The following is a 16,429-nucleotide window of genomic DNA, read 5'->3' as shown; positions in this document are numbered from 1 at the left end:
TAGACTGAACAAGTGTAGAGAATCTAGGTTACATGAGAAATTGTCCTTCATTCAGTATTTTGACTGCAACTTAGATGTAGATACTCTTACATCTTGAGTTTCTTTGAATTCAGGTAAACATATATTGAACTTTTTTCCCATTAATTTTTTTATTGAGCTAAACACTTGTATACAGTGAAATACACATATCTTAAGTTTACAATTAGATGAATTTTGATAAGTGTATATGTGGATGTAATGACTACATCAATGAAGATACAGAAATATGTTATTTAATTTGCAAAAATTTGAAGCATTTCTAGATACCTATACTATTCCAGCTTCTGATTTAATTCTGTTGTGGTCAGAGAATATACTATGTAACATTTCAGTCATTCATAATTTATTGATATTTGTATTATGGCCTACCATATGGCCTGTCTTGGTGAAGGTTCCATGTATACTGGAAAATAATGTTTCTGTACAGTTGTCAGGTATAATGTTTTTAGATCTCAGTTATATCAAGATGGTTGATAGCATTGTTCAAATCTTGAAGAGTTTACTAATTTTTGTCTGTAGTTCTATCAGTTACTGAAGGGGGAGGTATTAAATGTACAACATTTGTATTTGCCTGTTTTGCCACTTAGTTCTGTCAGCTTTTATTTCATGTATTTTGAAGTTCTGTTATTCGGTGCATACATATTTAGGATTATTATTGTCTTCCTAATGCTTTGACTTTTTAAGTCTTCACAAATGTTCCTCTTTATCTCTGATAATACTCCCTTGTCTCCAATTTTTTATCTGATCTTAATATAGCCACAGTAGCTCTCTTATTCCTATTGTTTGCTTGGTATATCTTTTTCCTTGTAAAGTGGATTTCTTTTAAATGGCATATAGTTGCATCTCACTTTTTTAAAAAATCCAGTCTGAAAAATCTCTACTTTTTAATTGGAGTATTTGGTTTATTTAGATTTAATAAATAGTTGGGTTTATGTCTGTCATTTGCTCTTTGTTATCTGCTTGCCCCTCTGTCATTTTTAGTTTAATCAAATATTTTTATATTGTAATTTAATTCCTCTTTATTTTTAGCTAAACCTTTCATAACTTTTTTTTAGTGGTTGCATTAGGGATTATACTAGAGTGTATATACCATTACATCCTTTGCACCTATGCACCTATCCTTTGTGTTATTCTTGCCACACATTTTAATTTTTTTTTTTAACGTTTATTTATTTTTGAGACAGAGACAGAGCATGAACGGGGGAGGGGCAGAGAGAGAGGGAGACACAGAATCAGAAGCAGGCTCCAGGCTCTGAGCCATCAACCCAGAGCCCGTCGCAGGGCTCGAACTCACGGACCGCGAGATCGTGACCTGAGCTGAAGTCGGACGCTTAACCGACTGAGCCACCCAGGCACCCCACCACACATTTTATATTTACATACATCATGGCCCCCATAATAAATGTCTTAATTTTTGTTTTAAACGATAATTAAGAGGGGCATCTAGGTGGCTCTGTTGGTTAAGTGTCTGACTTCAGCTCAGGTCATGATCTCACAGTTTGTAGGTTCCAGCCACACATCAGGCTCTGTGGTAACCACTCAGAGCATGGAGCCTGCTTGGGATTCTGTGTCTCCCTCTCTCTCTCTGCCCCTCCCCCTCTTGAACTCTGTGTCTCTCTGTCTCTCAAAAATAAATAAAAACGCTAAAAATTTTTTAATTTTTTTAATGTTTATTTATTTTTGAGATAGAGACAGAGCATGAGTAGGGGAGGGGCAGAGAGTGAGGGAGACAGAATCTGAAGCAAGCTCCAGGCTCTGAGCTGTCAGCACAGAGCCTGACAAGGGGCTCGAACTCACAGGCTGTGAGATCATGACCTGAGCTGAAGTCGGACGCTCAACTGACTGAGCCACCCAGGCGCCCCTAAAAAATTTTTAAGTAAATAAACAGTAATTAAGAGAAGAAAAGGACAGCTTTTTCTGTTTACCCATATATTTACCATTTCTAGTGCTCCTCATTCCTTCTTACAGATAGAAATTTCACCTGGTATCACTTCCCTTTAGCATATATAACTGTCTTTACTGTTTTTTCTTTTAATGTTTATTTATTTATTGTGAGAGAGTGTGAGTGGAGGGGCAGAGAGAGAGGGAGAGAGAATCCCATGCAGGCTCTACACTGCCATTTCAGAGCCCAACATGGGGATTGATGTCATAATCCATGAGTTCATACCTGAGCCAAAATCAAGGAAACTTAACCTTATGGTTTTTGTGGGTTTTCTTTTTTTTAACACTTATTTATTTTTGAGAGACAGAGCACAAGCAGGGGAGGGGCAGAGAGAGAGAAGGAGATACAGAATTCAAAGGAGGCTCTAAGCTCTGAGCTGTCAGCACAGAGCCCAACATGGGACTCAAACCCATGAACCATGAGATCATGACCTGAGCCGAAGTCAGATGGTTAACCAACTCAGGCACCCCAACCTTACTGTTTTTTGTTAAGGTCTCCTGGTGATGAATTTGCTCAGCTTTCACTTAGTCTAAAAGGCCATTTTAAGAATAATTCTATAGGTAATGTGTCATTTTTAAGTATTTTTCCTCCATTTTCTTCTTTCCTCTTCTTCTGGAATTCCAATGGCACATCTGTTAAATGGCTTGATATTATCCCACTGGTCACTGAGGCTTTTGCTCATTGTTTTTATCCTGTTTTTACTCTTTCAGCTTGGATAATATTCTTGATGTGTCTTCAAGTTCACCAATCCTTTTCTTCCGTATCCAAACTGCTATTGAGTCCACCCAGTGAATTTATCGTTTCAGATTCCGTACTCAGTCATAGATTTGTCCTTTATTTCTTTACGTTTCTATATCTCTTTTGGAATACCCCAATGTTTGATAATTGTGGCATTGTTACCTTCAAGTCCTTGAACATACCTATAGTAGTTGCTTTGAAATTATTGTCTAATCCAACATATGAGTTATCTCTGAGTCTGTTTCTACTGGCAGTTTTCCTCTTGCCTTTAGGTTAAATTGTCCTGTTTCTTTATGTGTCTAGTAAGTTTTGGTCGTATGCTCAGCATTGTGTATAATACATAGAGACTCTGCTTTCTGTTACTTTTCTCTGCAAAATGCTGAGTTTTATTATGGCAGTGTTTTAATTGCTGACTGATCACCTTGAACTTGTGGGATCTTAATGTTATGTTTTGCTCTGATGGATCTGTAGAAAGCCTGTAGTATTTATCAAGCTTTTTCTGTTTTTGTGGGATTCAGACTCTAAACTTTATCCCTGAAGCAGGCAGTAACTAAAGTCTGCTCATTTCTTCCTGCCTTCTAGCTGTTGTTTTCAGATGGACTCCTTGTAGTCTCTCCTACATATGTACCATTAAAGAGTCAACTGAGATCTGCAGGAAATTTATATGTAGACTTTAGGGTTCCTCCTCTTGGCTTGTTCCTTTTTGTTATTTCTTTTCTCAGTCCAGCCACACTAGCAGTCCACTGGCACCTCAAACCTTTAAAATTCTAGTTTTCTGCATGAGCTCTCACCACCCCATTTTGTACATGCCCAGTAGGAATAGCTCTTGGGAAAACCTGTATAAACATGGATCCTACCCAGTGAATGTGAGTTCCCTTCTTCCCAGGGTTGAATTCCCCCTAATTTGTATCTGCTTTTTGTTGCTCTTAAGAACCTTTAAATAGTTGGGTTTTTTTTTATAGTTTCTCCAGAGTTAATAATTGCTATCTGCAAGAGTGTTAGTCCTATACAAGCTAGACTGCTATTGCCAAAACTGGAGTTAATATTAAATTTATGAGGGTAAAACTTAATATATCTGATCACTGTAACAACTATTTAGCATGTACATGCTTAGTTTTGTTTTGTTTTTTTAACATGGAAAGCTAGTTTATTCCTGAATTCTGTATGTTATCTAATAACAAAATAAATAGATTTATTACTTAAATTATATATTCAATAAGTAACACATATTGGCAGAAATTACTAGAAGAATTAATCTCAGACTCCTGAGTTTTTGTTGTAGGTCAGTCACAACTCAGAATTGGTCCTGGTGGTCAGAAATTCACCAGGTAAATTTCACAGTTCAGTCACTATCTTGGAAAACACTGGGGATCACAGTCTTACATGCCTGTTGAGTAAGCATTGTGTGTGTTTGTTCAGCTGTATATGTTTTCAAAAGCACAGTTACTTTTGATGATTGTGCATTGTACTGATTTTGACAAAATCATCATGTGTTTTCACTGGAAGGTACGTAGTAGTCTTACCATATAGAGGATATGTTTATCAGTATTAAAGGTACCATCTGGTTGTATTTTCCATGCACAGAGATGTTTTCTAGCTTTCTGCTCATCTGCTAATTGGATTCCTTCTCCCTACTCCCTTATATACGGGGTTATAATATACATAATAAAAGCTGAAAATGGGCTTTCTCTGTTGCTCCATTTACTTTTTAAATAATTTGGGCACCTGGGTAGTTCATTTGGTTAAGTGTCCAACTTCAGCTCAGCTCACGATCTCATGGTTTGTGAGTTCGAGCCCTGTGTCAGGCTCTGTGCTGACAGCTCAGAGCCTGGAGCCTGCTTTAGATTCTGTTTCTCTCTCTCTCTTTCTCTGCCTTTCTCCCTCCCTCTCTACCCCTCCCCCACTTGTGCTCTGTCTCTCTCTCTCATAAATGTAAAAAATTTATAAATAATTCTGGGAGAGATTTTATTAATGCATCATTAGTGTCTGACCATGGTTCAAGTGATTGGGCCTTAATGCCTGTGAATTCTGGCTTAAAATAAAGCAAATTTATTCCTGCACAGTACTGCTCTTCTGTGCATAAGCCTTTGCTCTTTTTTTTTTTTTTTTTTTTATGTTTATTTTTGACAGAGAGAGCACGTGAGTGGCAGAAGGGCAGAGAGAGGGATACACAGAATCCGAAGCAGGCTTGAGGCTCTGAGCTGCCAGCACAGAGCCCGATGTGGGGTTCAAACTTAGGAACTGTGAGATCATGCTCTGGGCCAGAGTCGGCCACTTAACCAACTTGAGTCACCCAGGTGCCCCAGCCCTTTGCTCTTTAATCTGGTTTAAGCATTCAACTCTAAGATCCTGTTTATGTCTTAAAGAATATTGTCATAGTTGTTTTTTTTTTTTTTTTTTTAATAAAAATACTATCAGGGCTAGAACTATAATAACTAATAATACCTCATACAATCATTTGTATTATATAAGATATTTAAGTAATATTTTTCATTGCATTCAATATTTCATAAAAAGATAGTCTATGAAAAAAATTTTATCCCTCTTTTTTCTGTTTTTTAAAATGCAGTAATATTGCTTTCTTTTATGAAAGTGGTATGGTGTTTAAATTGCTGAAGGAAATGGTAATGAGAAAGTAATTATTTAAGGCTTCACCTGACTTTTCATCTGAGAATTAGTACATTCTTTTAGTGGAGTATTAAGTGTGTGGGTGTCACCTTTCTTATTATATTCTATAATTTTGCAGTACTGGGAAATGGGAAAAGAACAGAAATACTTCTTGATCTTTAACTTCTAAACTCATCAGTGCTTGTCAGAAGAAAAACATCTTATATGAAAGAAAGTAAGGACTTCGTGAAAAATTAGTGATAGCTGATGTGCATCAGTGCTAACAGATCAATGAAAGCTTGCATGTGTACAGGGGGGTTGCGCACATGCACGTGTGTGTGTAAATTATATTTACCTTACTTTAAGCATTGGTAGGGATAGTGTATTTTCTATACCAGTCTATTCCATGTCTGCCTTAGTTCTTGATCAGAACTTTTATCTTCTACTTTTATCATGTACCTTAAGCCACAAGTATCAATTACCTACAGTATGTAAGACCATCGTAGGTTCCTTGGAGAACTTAAAGTTATGTAAAATATGATTCTTGATTTCTAAAAAACTTATGATACAGTTGAGAAGAGTCACATTCTCATGAAAACTGTATAGTGAAGGGTAAGTAGTACATGATAAATGCCTAGCCAATGCTACAGAGACAGTAAGATCCACAGTAATTATTGAGATGTAAAATCAGTTCTGGCACAAGGAGGTGTATTTGTTGAAGAAATGAATAAGATCACATACAGATAGGATGATCAAGGAAGGCCCCATGCTTAGTCATCTGTGATTCCTAATAAAGCAAGAGCTCTGTTAGCATATCATTGACATTTAAAAAATGGATTTTCCTTTAATGATTATTTAAGACAACTTAATCCTCTAAGGTTTTTTTCCTTCCTGTCTTACATATGTTTCTGTAAGGATAGAACTTTGCTTTTGTAAAAAGCTTTTTCTTGGCTCATTTTAAGGATGTCCTGAGTTGAGTTTAGGTTAATGGCATCAATTCTTTTAATCTAATTGAAATATTTTGAGGGAACACTAAAATTTTCAAATACACTGGTTAAAACTATAGATAAATTAAAAGAAATTTTTTTTACTGTTTATTTATTTTTGAGCAAGAGTGAGCAGGGGAGGGGCAGAGAGAGAGGGAGACACAGAATCTGAAGCAGGCTCCAGGCTCTGAGCTGTCAGCACAGAGCCTGATATGGGGCTCAAACTCACAGACTGCGAGATCATGACCTGAGCCTAAGTCAGATGCTTAACTGACTGAGCCATCTGGGCACCCCTAAAAATTTTAAGTCCTTGAAAATGGATTAAGTTTTTATGTCTGTGATTTGTGTGTAATAATAGTATTTCACAAAGCAAACTCCTCTTACTCAGGATTGTTAGCTGTTTCTTCACACAGGCCTTTCCACAATGCTTTTCCATATAGAAGAGACTTCTATTTATACTAGGCAACATAAGGTAGTAGAAAAAAATATGAATTTCGGAGTCTTGGCTCTGCTATTTTATTTGGTGTATTGTAAATTCTCTCTTCAGCCTTAGATTTCTATAAAATGAGGACACTAATATGTTCCTCATAGGAAGATATTAAAATGAGAAAACATGAAGATTCTACAAAGTAGCCACTCAGTATTAGCTTCTTTCTTGCTTTATTTGATGATTACTTCACACTCCTTACAAATTAGTATTACAGCATTGGTCTTTAACCATGGCTGCACATTAGAATCATCCAGAGATCTTTTAATGAATGGTAAGGGCCCAGTCCAACCCCAAATTAGTTAAATCTATTTTTGGCGGTAGGACCCAAACATCTGGTTTTGTTTTTAGTTTCCCAGGTAATTCTGATGCATGGTAGGTATCAAGAACCACTGGTCTAGAGGGAATGATTTCACACATAACCTTTCAAGGAAATTCCTAACATAACTTTTTTCTAATTATTTTCAAAGGTATAATAATAATAAGTTGAACTTCACAACTGTAGCCCCGTTTTTATTAGAAAGAATCTAAGGATTAGAGAAATTAATATCCTTGAGGTCACAAAGCTATAATAACGGGGAAGTTAGTATAGTTTCTTGGCTCAAATTTTATACTCTTTCTAGAAACACATTAAAAACTGTGTTATATTATGAGAATAGGTAGACAGGTAAGAATATAATAATACCCTCTCTGAAAGACCTCATTAGATAAGTACTTTTAAGCATCACAACTTAAAAACCATTTTATTCCATTTTCACAGAAAGTAAATAAACCTTCCCAATGTCTCCTCCACACACACAAAAAATCCATTTTTTAAATGATTTTTTTTTAATGTTTGTTTATTTTTGAGAGAGAACATGTACACAAGTTGGGGAGGGGCAGAGAGAAGGAGTACAGAGGATCCAAAGCAGGCTCCACACTGACAGTCGAGAGCTTGATGCAGGACTCGAATTTGCAAACTCCAAGATCATGACCTGAGCTGAAGTCGGACCCTTAACTGACTGAGCCACCCAGGCATCCCCCACAAAAAATCCATTTTTAAGCTAGCCGGTAATAAACTGACATCTTTAAGAGCTGAAAAGGTTGTACATTTTGAACACATAAACAGTTTAATAAATATTTCATGTCAGAAGCGAACTATGAGATCTTAGGAAAGATTTCTAGATATTCCTAAGTAAGAACATTTCATTTCTGCCCTGATATTTTCAGAAGGTCTTTCCCAACTCCCACACCTTTCCCACCAGTTTTAAATAGCTTCTTAAAGCAGAATTTTACACCTGTTAGTGTTTTGCTGTAGTCCTAGAATTCACTGCCAGATTTCATAATGTGGAAAAATTTTTTTTCCCTAGCCCACAGGGCTAGGCTAGTCTCTAGTAGAAATAGAGCTACTGTTTATTATAGATTTTCTGTATAACATATTGGTTCTCAGCAATTTACCTAATGATTTCCCTTAATTTCCACAATAATCCAGTCAGTTAAGTATACTATTATTTTAAGCCCGTTTTACGGATGAGAAAACTGAGGAACAGAAAAAAGACCTGTCCCCTAAGTGGCCTGCCCACAATAGAAACTTTGCACTTCACCTTTTAGCTTTTAGGGTTTTGCCATTCCTCCCTTTCACTTTCAACATGTGCTTTGTAGATCTTTGTAGCCATAGTAAAATAAATAGAACCCCTGATAAAATTCCTTATGCAAACTGCAGTTTTTAGTGCCTACTTTTACCTGCAGGACAAAGTTAATATGCTTGCCAGAACATTCTTAGTCTGGTCTTTAATATATACAGCTTCTTTCTAATTCTTTTATATATTCTGTGCTGTAGCCAGTCTGGACTACCTAAATACTCTTGAATATACCTTGTGCTTTTCTCTGAACATGGTTCAGGGATTTGATTGTCTAGCAGCAGACAAATGTGGTGCTAGATCAAACTGTGCATCCTGGAAATTCATTCTATAATGGTGATATTCAGTCTTGGCCTCAGTGATTTTCACACTTAGCTGTGTAGCCATAATGTATAGTCCCCACATTTCTGATTTCAGTAGATTCAGGCACAAGGGGGAATATTGAGGCTAGCCCTTACTTTAGTACATCTCTAAAATGCCACTAAACCTTACAGAACCAAAACAATTATACTTTTTCTCAAGTCTTCCCTAATCCTATCCCACCAGACTGTTGCCTACAGATGAAAATTTTGTCCTTTTCTGTATTCCTTTCCCTAAACAGATTAGAGTTCCAGTCTTTCATCCCTTTGCTGGCCTTCTATTGTTTCTGTTCCTTCTCACTTTAATTCAGCAACATTTGTGGAACACTTAAACTCTGAGTACTTGGCATAGTGAAATACAACCAAGTGTTTTTTTTGTTTGTTTGTTTTTGTTTTTTTTTTTAATTTTTTTTTTCAACGTTTTTTATTTATTTTTGGGACAGAGAGAGACAGAGCACGAACGGGGGAGGGTCAGAGAGAGAGGGAGACACAGAATCGGAAACAGGCTCCAGGCTCCGAGCCATCAGCCCAGAGCCTGACGCGGGGCTCGAACTCACGGACCGCGAGATCGTGACCTGGCTGAAGTCGGACGCTTAACCGACTGCGCCACCCAGGCGCCCCTGTTTTGTTTTTTTTTTTTAAGAGAGAGCAAGGGAGAGGGGCAGAGGGAGAGAGAATCTTAAGCAGGCTGCATGCTTAGCATGGAGCCCCATGCAGGGGCAAGTGCCACAGCCCTGGGATCATGACCTGAATCAAAATCAAGAGTCAGACACTCAACCAACTGAGCCACCTAGGCACTCTGGCCAATAAAAACTTTTAACTGCCTTTAAATCCCAACCGAAATGTTACCACCTAAAGATTTTTCCCAGTATCCTGAGATGGGCCTTCTTTTTTTTTTTTTTTTTTTTTTAATGTTTTTTAATATTTTTATTCATTTTTGAGAGACAGAGAGATACAGAGCACTAACAGAGGAGGAGCAGAGAGAGAGGGAGACACAGAACCTGAAGCAGGCTCCAGGCTCTGAGCTATCAGCACAGAGCCCGATGCAGGGCCCAAACCCACAAACCGTGAGATCATGACCCAGGTGGAAGTCGAATGTTCAACCGACTGAGCAACCCAGGCGCCCCAGAGCCTTCTTTTCTTATATCTGTGTTCTCATATCATTTTGTACTTCCTTGGTTTTGTTTTTTGTTTTTTGTTTTTTGTTTTTCTTTTTGAGAGAGAGAGCATGCGCATGCGCACCCACAAATGGGGGAGGGGCAGAAAATGAGGAAGAGAGCAAGAATCTCAAGCGGGCTTCATACTCTCAGTGTGGATCCCAATGTGGGCTTGTGAACCATGAGATCATGACCCGAGCTGAAATCAAGAGTCAGACGCTTGGAGCGCCTAGGTAGTTTAGTCAGTTTTAAGCATCAGACTTCAGGTCATGATCTCGGGGTTCTTGAGTTCGAGCCCCACATCGGGCTCTCTCTGCTATCTGCTGTCAGCACAGAGCTCCCTTGGATCCTTTGTTCCCCTCTCTGTACGCACATGCTCTCTCCCCAAAATAAATAAACATTAAAAAAAAAAAAAAAAGTCAGACGCACTGACTGAGCCACCCAGGTTTCCCTGTACTTCATTGGTTTGTAGCACTTACCACATTGTGACATAAAGAATTGTTTGCATCTATCTCTTTCACTAGACTGTGAGCTCCTTGAATTAAAAAACTACATTTTGTTCATTTCTATGTCCTCAAAGAACCTGAGACAATGACTCAAACAAGCAGGTATTTTGTACAAGGGAGTTATATCACATGCGTATTTAACTTCTAGGAATTTTACACTGCGTACCAAAAAAAACCCCAAAAAGAATGAAATAATCAGGCAGTTTCACCTGCCATTCTACCCAATGAGTTGATGCCTAGTATTGGGCATATGATAGGAGGTATGAATCTGTTGTTCCCACATGTCTCTCAAAGTGACCACCTCATTGGCTTGAGTGTGATTGTTTTGAAGAGATTTTTCATAACATCATACCTCAGACACAAGCCAACCACTTCCACTGGTGCTTTTTCTAGTGATGGAAGAAAAGCCATCTGTGTTGGATATGAGAAGTGGTATGTTAGTCTCTAACATAGTGCTTTCCTAAGGAATTATCCAGGGTAATTTTGACTAGACTTTTACTATATATTCACTGGCTTTAGAAGCTAATCCTTTATAAAAGACAGGAATACCACTATCCAGTTTTCCTAAATGAGCAATCTATCCTTTCTCGGAGTTGTTATAGAAGTTTGTTTTTATGACTCAAATGGCATTTTTGCTGCTTGCTTCTTAGCTCTTTGTTCATGTCTGATATCACCAGTTGGAAAGTAAGGATCATATCTTTGTATCTCTTTGTATGTGGCATACCGCACATAGTACTCATTTATAGAATAAATAGACATTTTTATATGTTTTCATTATGCTAAGGTCTAAATGAGAAATAACCCAGAAGCCATATCTTTTAATTCACCATCCAGTGGTCATCCACTTTCACTTGATACCATTTGCTAAATTTTCCCTTCCAATTATCACATTTCTTTCTTCCACAGCTCTTCCGACGTGTTGCAGCAGCTTTGCCTGGAATGGAAAGCACACAGGACAGAAGCAGAGAAGACAGTATCCTTTTTGTTTCATCAGAAAATTGTATTGTTAACATCAGTCTTTAGAGCTCCACTTGGTTGGCTAAGGAATATGCCATCACCGTTTACAACCAGGAATTGATGACTTAGGAATGTAGAAGCTCCAAGATTTTCTTTTTTTTTTTCTTTTTAACATTTTTTTAACATTTTATTATTTTTTGAGAGAGAGAGCAAGCGAGCAAAGGAGGGGCAGAGAGGGAGACACAGAATCTGAAGGAGGCTTCAGGCTGTGAACTGTCAGCCTAGAGCCTGATGCAGGGCTCAAACCCACGAACTGTGAGATCATGACCTGAGTCGAAGTCAAGATGCCTAAGTGACTGAGCCACCTAGGGACCCTGAAGCTCCAAGGTTTTCTGTAGCACATGAGATCTGGTGGTTCAAGGGCATCCTTTGTAGCCCGCTTCTCACTGCAATTAATCAGTGAGAGGGTTTGTGTTTACTTGCTTTTTAATGAGCAGGAAACTTAGAATCACTGCCCTCTGCCTCTTAATTTTGAGTCCCATTGGCTCTGGGCCTTTTCCCTACAGTATATATCATATTTTCCTCCCTTGCTTTTTCTTGAGCTTTCTGCTGGGCACAGGCAAGAAATAATTCAGTCTTGAGTGTTATTGTGGCCTCTGCTTTCAGAAACAGGACATAATGAAGTACATGTAATAATAGTTATTTCAAAGGATTTTGAATCTTAATATTTTAATTGTTATATATTTAGCGTTTTTCCATATGCATTTTTATTAAGCCATAGAATTCATAGCACTTTGTGTTCAGCTTTTCCCACTGCTAGATGTTTTATGTTTTCTAAGCCTTTATTTTTTTAAGGTTGTTTTTTTTTTTAAGTTTATTTATTTTGAGAAAGAGTATGCACAAGTGGGGAAGGGACAGAGAGAGAGGGAGAGAGAGAGAATCCCAAGCAGGCTCTACTATCAGCAATGGAGCCTGGCATGGGAATTGATCTCATGAACCGTGAGATCATGACCTGAGCTAAAATCAAGAGTCGGATGCTTAACTGACTGAGCCATCCAGGTGCCCCTAAGCCTTTATTACTTCTAATAGCATAATGTGTTCTATGGAGTTGAAGTCCCATTATTTATTAAATTCTCTCCCTGAACTCTTTTGTAAGCTATTTTCAGAGTTTCAGATAATCTCATAAGGAACATAATCTTTACATGGTTTCTTGCTCCTATAATATCCTTAAAACAAATTCTTATGAATAGGGCTTAACTTTATTCTGACCCTTGTTGCATATAGTAGATATAAACAAGTTTATTCCCTTTGAGCATCTCGTTATAGTGAGCTAGCTATACTAGAAAATAATGGCTGTATCAGTTCTGAAGCCAGTAGGAATAGAAGGAGATTGCAAGAGATGTCAATGTTCAGCAGAATTGGAATTGTACTTTCCCATTTATAGCTCCTTAACTTTTGTTTCAGTGATTGACATAAAACTGGAAAAGCCTCAGGAGCAACCAGTCAGTGAAGGAGGCTGTTCCTGCTAATCTTCCATGGCATCTTCAACTTTTCTTCAGAAGCTCACTGCTTTGGCCCCCTTACTCTTTCATTGACTGCAGTGTGAATATTGGCTTGAACCTTTTCCCTTCAGTAATAACGTATTGCAATTCATCATTGCTGCCTGTCTCGTGGAGATGATCTATTAGCTTCACAAGCACAAAAAAGTCAGTGTCTTCATTATTTATATTTTACAAAAAGCCAAATGATTCCAACATATTCCAGTGATAACTTTAAAAATTAGATACGTTTTCTCAATTTTTTTTTCCTTTTCAATGTTAGGATAACGTACTTCAAAATGATGGAAATTCCAACAGTCTGTGGCTAGGTTAAGGAGCAATTGTTCACAGCAGCACTTGCCTACCTACTTGATCTCTCTCTGCTTTTCTCACCTCTCCCTTATTGCATTCCCTATTCTTACCATCTCTCCCTCAAAACAAATGAGGTATGACAAAGCAGGAGTCAGACCAAGCCCAATGGAGTTATCCTTCAAATTTAGTGATACCACTTGATCTAGGCCTTGGGCCAAGATGTCCAAAATTATTCTTGAGCGCTGATATAAATTATTTAGACTTTATTTGAGGTCAAAACTCAACTATCATGGTAGGCAGTGCTTGAATAAGAAAAGGGTTCTGATGCATCTTCAAAATGAGTCCTAATGAACACAGTGAGTACTTACAAATTAAATGAGCATAAAATGTATTTCAGACCAAAACAAATGACCCTTTCACATGTTAGTCCCTGGGAGAGAAGAGTTAACAGTGCTTCAGAACATGTTTTTAATACTGAATTCTCCCAGTGAACTATTTCTCCCAGGATTTTAAAATTCTCAACATAGAGTTATTCTGTTTGTTTAAAAAAAGAAGAAAACTTTTGTAAGCAATAGATTTCTCTTGGGTTTTTCTTTCTTGTTTCAAAAAATGCTATGCAGGCAAGGCACTACAGAAATCAAATTCTTTTAAGAAGAACCAGCGGAAGAATTTAAACTTGGTACCGTGATCAAAACTACAATAAACAAGATATCTAAAGCTATCATTGTAGAAACAATGATATCTAAAGCTTAACAACAAAAGAATCCTCAACAGAATAGCAAATACTTTGCTCAGGACATTTGAGGTCAAATTGAAAATGGAAACAGGTTTCTTATAAGCCCCTAGCGGCAGATCTGGAAAAGCATACATAGAAGAGGGAAAGGAGAGAATGGAAGTAAAACTTAATATTATGCAGATTTATGCCTTATTTTTTAGCATTTTTTTTTAATGTTGGGTCTTTCAGGCTGGTTTTGCTTTTTATTAGATCTGTATAGTTTGGTTAATTAACTAGTGATTTAGTTTTATATTTAAGCTACAATTAATCTTTTTTCTTTGTTGATATTTATTTCTTTGCCTTTTTTTTTAAACTACTTTCAGTTTTTAGATGTTTTGTCTGATCTATTTAGAGCTTCATCACCATGGCAATATATATTTCCCTTAAAACACTGTAAACAAATATACTAGGAGTGCACCATTTTAATCTTTACTAGTTATTGTGAGATTGCTGTGTAAGTTAATAAACACATTTGTAAATACATTATTTGCAGGACGAAAATTTCTGAGTTACAGCTCAGGAAAAGCCTGCTGAATTTACGTTGTAAGCATTACTTAACACAGTATAAAGATGAAAAGACAACAAAAAATATCTTCATACTTCCTTATCCCCTCATTGCAACAAAACCCTTAACTGGGAACCTTATTCCCCTCTCTTTCCTCTTCCTTCTCCAGTTCCCACTTATTGTCACCTTGTAATATTCAGAGAGCACTTGGATTATGGGTCTGAATAGAGAAATGCTTTCAGATAATCATTAGCCCACATACCAGTAACTTATACTCAAAGATGGGATGGAGTTGTAAAGTGCTTTTATAATACAATATTATTGTTAAAGGCAAGGGTTGACTCTTTTGTTTTTATTTTGACATGGCATGTCCTGAAATAAATATCAATTCAATATGGCAGATGGGTCATATTCTTTATTTAGAAGAAGTTGTGATTTCTGACATGGGGGTGATTGTCTTCCTACACTGTAGTGTATGATTCTTTTTATGTATCTTTAAAACAGTAATCAGTTATGCTGCTTTTTAATATCGGTCTTTTTATTTGGCCTGGGGTTCTTCAACTGAAGCAGTGAAGTGTGTTCATAGTCTAGATTTTTTTTTTAATAAACAATTTTGCTGCCAAAAATATATAAATAAAACACAAACAAAAACAACTATTGACTTGGTTTCTATTCCTGCCAAGGTAGTAAGTTAGTATGAATTTCTTACTTCCTCCTTAGAATTATAAAGGGAACTTGAAATCCAGAAAAATAAAAAAACAGCACTAAGAAACCCCTAGGGAGTCAGAAGACTTTTCAGCTGTTACAAGTGGGGGTGAGTGGCTACAACTTGAAAGACAGGGCCACTGGTAGAGGCAATAATATATTAAGAAAAGTAATTTACATTCTGCTTTTGCCTCCTCCTTACCCCACCTTTGCCTAGGGACAGGGACAGCAAACTCCTGCCCTCCCACCACATGCAGCCTGCTACCTGTTTTTAAATTAAATTTTTTTTGGAATTCACTGCAAAGGTGGGGTTGAGTAGTTGTGGCAGAATGGCCCCAAAAGCCAAAAATATTTACTGTCTGGCCCTTTACAGAAAAAAGAGCTGGCCCTTGCCTTGGCACAAATGATAGCTATTTCCCTTACTACAGAAAGGGAGGCTACAGGCCAGACTATGGGTACAGGTGTCCACAGGGGTAATATCAGGGCAGTGTAAACTAAGTGAGGAGTTGATGAAAATAGGTGGAGAATGACCTGCCTGCCTTAGGCCTTTCACTCACTCTCTAGCCTTTCCCTTTCAAAACTTGCGTTAATGAGCTGTAATCTAGGTGACTGCCCCCTGCAAAGCTGCTTCTTCCTAAACTAGTTTAAAGGTAAGACTCTGAAATAATGTGTGGTTTAGTGGGATGTTACTGAATGGGAGCAGCTACATGTATGGTCTTGTGGTTCCTGGAACTCTGTCCCACAGTTTGTCTCCTCCCCTTCTTAAACACGACATTCTGGTCTTTGTCCCTTGCCCAGTATACCTTCCCAGACTTGTAACACATACCCCCAGGAGAATTTGGAGCCACAAGCCAGAGTAGTTGGATACCTGAAACTGCCTCAAAAGAAAAAGTGAATACTGGGGCGCCTGGGTGAATCAAGACGGTGAAGCATCTGCCTTCAGCTCAGGTCATGATCTCACGGTTTGTGAGTTTGAGCCCCATGTCAGGCTCTCTGCTGTCAGTGCAGAGCCTGCTTCAGATCCTCTGTCCCCTCTCTCTGCCCCTACCCCATTCACACTCTCTCTCTCTGTCTTAAAAATAAATAAATAAATAAATAGATAGATAGATAGATAGATAAATAAATAAATAAATAAATAAGTTTAGAAAAAGTGAATACCATCTGGAGTAGAAATACTCAAAAAGACTAAAATGGTGT

General features: G+C 37.6%; 1 protein-coding gene across 2 annotated transcripts in view; it reads left to right on the top strand.

Moving 5' to 3' along the window:
• RAB6A (RAB6A, member RAS oncogene family) overlaps window positions 1–14,927 on the top strand; it is an 85,408-nt gene extending 70,481 nt beyond the window's left edge. For both annotated transcript variants that reach the window (XM_019449768.2, XM_019449767.2), the window contains exons 7-8: window positions 11,347–11,413; window positions 12,862–14,927. In XM_019449768.2, coding sequence (XP_019305313.1) covers window positions 11,347–11,413; window positions 12,862–12,926 — 132 coding nt within the window. In that variant the 3' untranslated portion in view covers window positions 12,927–14,927. The remainder of the gene's footprint in view (window positions 1–11,346; window positions 11,414–12,861) is intronic.
• The last annotated feature ends 1,502 nt before the right edge of the window (window positions 14,928–16,429 follow it).

The sequence above is a fragment of the Panthera pardus genome, unplaced genomic scaffold, assembly GCF_024362965.1.
Source record: "Panthera pardus isolate Hobbes unplaced genomic scaffold, ASM2436296v1 HiC_scaffold_12, whole genome shotgun sequence".
Lineage (NCBI taxonomy): Eukaryota > Metazoa > Chordata > Mammalia > Carnivora > Felidae > Panthera > Panthera pardus.
The sequence above is the reverse complement of the archived record's forward strand: the minus strand, read 5'-3'. Positions and strand labels throughout refer to the sequence as shown.